The sequence below is a fragment of the Boleophthalmus pectinirostris genome, unplaced genomic scaffold (genome assembly GCF_026225935.1).
Source record: "Boleophthalmus pectinirostris isolate CB_2022bp ecotype Guang Dong unplaced genomic scaffold, ASM2622593v1 HiC_scaffold_2, whole genome shotgun sequence".
NCBI lineage: Eukaryota > Metazoa > Chordata > Actinopteri > Gobiiformes > Gobiidae > Boleophthalmus > Boleophthalmus pectinirostris.
The window spans coordinates 28,914,106-28,918,419 of NW_026571152.1; the positions used below are offsets into that span (position 1 = coordinate 28,914,106).

Below are 4,314 nucleotides of genomic sequence, written 5' to 3' on the forward strand. Positions count from 1 at the left end.
AAGGAGACGCTCAGTTACTCCGAGACGAACTCAAGAAGAAAGAGGCGGAGTTTGAGGAGAGAGAGAAAGCTTACGTTTTCAAACCCAACGTGGGCGAGGAGGAGGAGACGGAGGAGTTCAGTGAGAGCCTCCATCTTGAGCCCGGGGAGAATGTTCTGGAGCTTCAGATCTCCAATGTGTCCCTGTCTCCCTCTGCTCTCCAATCTCTATCGGACCCAGAGCCCTACACCTTCTGGGCCTACACCCTCCACCTATGTGACCTCCACTCCACCACTTTCGTGAGTGGCCGTTGCCCACGCTACAGCTTCACCTCTCGGTACGTGGTGCGGATGGACCAGGCATTTTTGGACTGTATGATCCAGAGCACGGTGACTGTGAAGATGTACCAGGTTCCTGGGCTGGACCAGACGACCAGACGTCTGGCTTCGGGACAGATCCGTCTGCAGCCTTTGACGGAGCAGGAGGGGAAAATACATGGGACCGTTCCTCTCATTGGTGAGTTTAAGGCTGCAACCATTTTTTTAGTATTTGTTGACTAGTTAAATTATTATATTTTACATTGAGACTTTTTGAATACACCAAATAATGACTGAAGTGTAGTGACTGATGTCTTTTAAGTAGAAAGTATTTAAAGGTCCTATATTGACTTTTGTGAATTTTAAGTCATGTTAGAATTTTGTTACGTCCTCAAAAACATACCTGGAGTTGTGTTTTGTTTCATTCACACGTTTAACACACAACCCCTGCATATTTAAGCTGAGTTTGTCTCTCAAACAAAAAACACTCTGTTCCACCTTGCAATGTCATGTGGTAACACAGGAAGCGCTCCACTGTGTTTTTACACTCCATACACCTTTACTAGAATCATTTTCATGATTTCAGCCCTGGAATTTCCATTATTATTTACTGAACAAAAGGTAAAAAAGTAGCCTATAACTTGAAAACTTACTAGCTGTAATAAAGAATTACTCATGGGTGAAGGAAACAAAAAACAACTCTTGCTATGTTTTTGAGGCGGTAACAACATACTGTATTACATGGCTTAAAGCTCACAAGATCAATTTCACGTAATATACTCAACTCAGTACCTAGTTTCTCCAGGTGGTGGCAGTACTGCTCCGGGTGAAACGCGTCTCTGTTTTTAATGCCCTGTGACATGTTCTCCAGGTTGGGAAAGTGCGTCAGCCACCCATTCTGCAGGTGTGTTGCCCACATATACAGCTTGGCTTTAAAAGCGTTCACCGAGCTGATCATGTGAGGCAGTTGTCTGTCTTTTCCTTGGAGCTCCAGATTCAGAGCATTTAGTTCAGTCAGGTCTGTCAAAAATCCCAGGTCCAGTAGCCACTCATCCTCCGACAATTGCTTGTACTTCCCCGTTTCTTGTAGACAATAACGTCTTTATCTGAGGTAGTAAATCCACAAACCGCTGTAATACTTTGCGCCGACTCAACCAGCGGACATTTGCGTGTAGAACTAGGTCCCCGTACGCGGAGTCAAGCTCCTCCAGTAAACTCTTAAATAGGCGGTGCTGGAGCGCTTTTGCCCGAACAGAGTTTACAACTTTACCACTAGCGACATTACATGTGAAAAGTCCACGGCTTTCCCAGTCAGGGCCTGCTGATGGATCACACAGTGATAGTTCACAAAGTCCGGGAAATCGGGATCATTGCGGCACAGTGCGATAAAACCACTGTGCACGCCGCACATCGCGGGAGCCCCATCAGTTGTAATTGGCACAAGTTTATGAATGGGGATGTTGTTGTCAGACACGTACTGTTTAAACTCCGCGTAAATGTCCTTTCCTCTCGTCCTCTCTTTTAAATGGAGCAAGGTAAGGAAGTCTTCTCTTGTTAATGTATCGGAAAAAGCCATTCTCACAAAAACAAGCTGCGCGGTGTCCACAATATCCACAGATTCGTCCAATTGAAATGAAAAATATTCACAAAGTGACAAGTCTTTTAGCACTTGTTGGTTCACGTCTTGTGACAGTGACTCTATCCTCCTTGTCACCGTTGTGGCCCCGAGTGGTACAGAGCGCAATGCGCTCCGAATGTCATCTTTGTTTTTAAAACTCACCAAAAAGAGTCTCTGCTGTGATGAGCATGGCTTATTTAAACAGTGCGCCGTCCGTGAATGGTTTCTTATGTTGAGCCAAAAGGTGACTTACACGAAACGATGCTTCTGTAACAGCCATGTTCTGAGCGGAAGGTTTTGTGAAACAAAGCTGCTGGGCTTTTAATGTCTGTTTCAGCTCGGCAACTTTTTTCTGTCGGATGGCGCTCTTTGGTGGACAGCTATCCTTAAACTTTTGGTGGTTAGTCTCGTGATGCCGCTGTAGGTTTCCTTTTTTCAAAAACGCTTGTGTTTGGAGACACAGCATGCAGACACACTTGTCCTTTACGATAGTAAAAATTAAATCTTCCTCCCATTCTGGATGAAAGTGGTAGGTTTTGGGCTTTTTTCGCTGATCATCTGCCATAGTTGCGAAGTTTACGCTTTGCTAGCGGAGTTCGTTTTCATTCATTCTTCTTCGTTGTTTCTGGTATAATACCGACAGCGCCACATGCTAAATAGTAACATACATGCGGTGGTCAATCCTTGAACTGCAGCTTGTCTGCGTATCCCGCAAATTCAAGTTCGTCACTTTGTAGTCATAATTGTTGAATTTAGGCTGGAGATCTACCCGTGATACGGCAAAGATCGACGGGTTGGTGACCACTGGTCTAAATAAAGAGTGTCTTTTCAAAACTATCAAAATTGAGTTCAAAATTGTTAATGCTGTGACAACGAAAAGAATACATATTATGCTTTTGTTTGCGTTCTTTGTATTAAACTCTAAAACATGTAGATCATTATTTTACATGTGTTCATAAAAAACTTTTACTCACTCTCCCTTCTCTGTTGTCCCTGCCCATCCCTGAGGTGCTGCCCCCTGCTGGTGACGAGGAGGAGGAATCGTCTCATTTCTCTGAAGGACAGATCCTGGCCTCCAGCTCTCAGTCCGACGACTCAGACCAGATCTCAGACCACATGGAGGGTACAGTCAAAACATGCATATAGACACAGAGCAGAATTATCCCAGAAAGTATTCTAAATGTACAATATTGTTAATAATATGAACTGCAATAAATAAGTGAAATGAAGAAAGAAACACTTAGAAGTAGTTTGTATCTGTAATGAGTCATTGTCATAATTCAACCCTCTACAGCTCAAATCTAATGGTAGTACAGAAAAATACTCACCCCAGTACAAAGAAAAAGCACGATAAATATTGGCCCCAAAAATGATTCTTGCATCTGTTATGTATAATAAAAAGACTGTTTTTATCTAGGGTATATCTATATTTATATATAATTGCAATCACTTTGGATAATTTATTTCTAATTGTATTTATGTGTGATTTCCAGTTTAAATTTTGATCTATAGTTACTCCTAAAAATTTATTTTCAAAGACTCTTTGTAGTGGTGTATTATTGAGCATAATTTGTACATGATTTTGTACTTTTCGCTTTGCAAATATCATAAATTGAGTTTTTTCTATGTTTAGTGATAATTTATTAATATCAAACCAGACTTTTATTTTCTGCAGCTCCCTCTCCACCATTTGATAAAGTTGCCTTTGGTCTTCCCCTGAGCAGTAGAGGGTGGTATCATCTGTTCAATAGTTAAATTCCACTTACACAGAACAGAGCAGCTGAACTCTGCATCACTTCATGTTCTGTCATGGAGCAGTTCACACGGTCATGTCTGACAGGAGAACAGAGAATGAGCTGTAAACTTGCTCAGTTTTGAACAAAGTTACTCTCTCTGTGTGCCTTTACAATGAGCTGACTCTGGCTACAGATCGTGTCTGTATGATACACAGCTAGATCCATTTGGAATCATCTGTCTCTGTACTTAATACAAATTCAAAAGGAGGATATTTTTAAAACTAAATTAAAGCAAATTATACTTAATAAAGAAATTGTAATTAAATGTTCAAATATATCGGGTGACAGACTTGTGACACACTTTTTTTTTATCTGTATGTGTAAACTGAATGTGGTAATATTGTTTATATGTACAATAAACTTCATAAATACTATACTACGACTAATATTTACTAACAGAAAGTTTGTATGTGAAATGTGAAAAGTATATGTTTTTGTAATGGACTCCAGGAAGAATCATTATTGTTGTGGTAATAACTAATGGGGATCCAAAATAAATAAAAAAATAATAATAAATAAAACATGAAGTGCAGATTCAGACTGTGAGTTGCAGTGAGAATGGTGGCTGGGGTGAGTTATAATACAAATAATAGTTCTTGCTTGT

General features: G+C 40.7%; 1 protein-coding gene across 1 annotated transcript in view; it reads left to right on the forward strand.

Moving 5' to 3' along the window:
* The window catches only part of LOC129409530 (protein fantom-like), a 5,755-nt gene extending 1,677 nt beyond the window's left edge, over positions 1 to 4,078 (forward strand). The window contains exons 2-3 of the mRNA XM_055155907.1: positions 4 to 495; positions 2,923 to 4,078. Coding sequence (XP_055011882.1) covers positions 4 to 495; positions 2,923 to 2,942 — 512 coding nt within the window. The 3' untranslated portion in view covers positions 2,943 to 4,078. The remainder of the gene's footprint in view (positions 1 to 3; positions 496 to 2,922) is intronic.
* Positions 4,079 to 4,314: the final 236 nt, after the last annotated feature.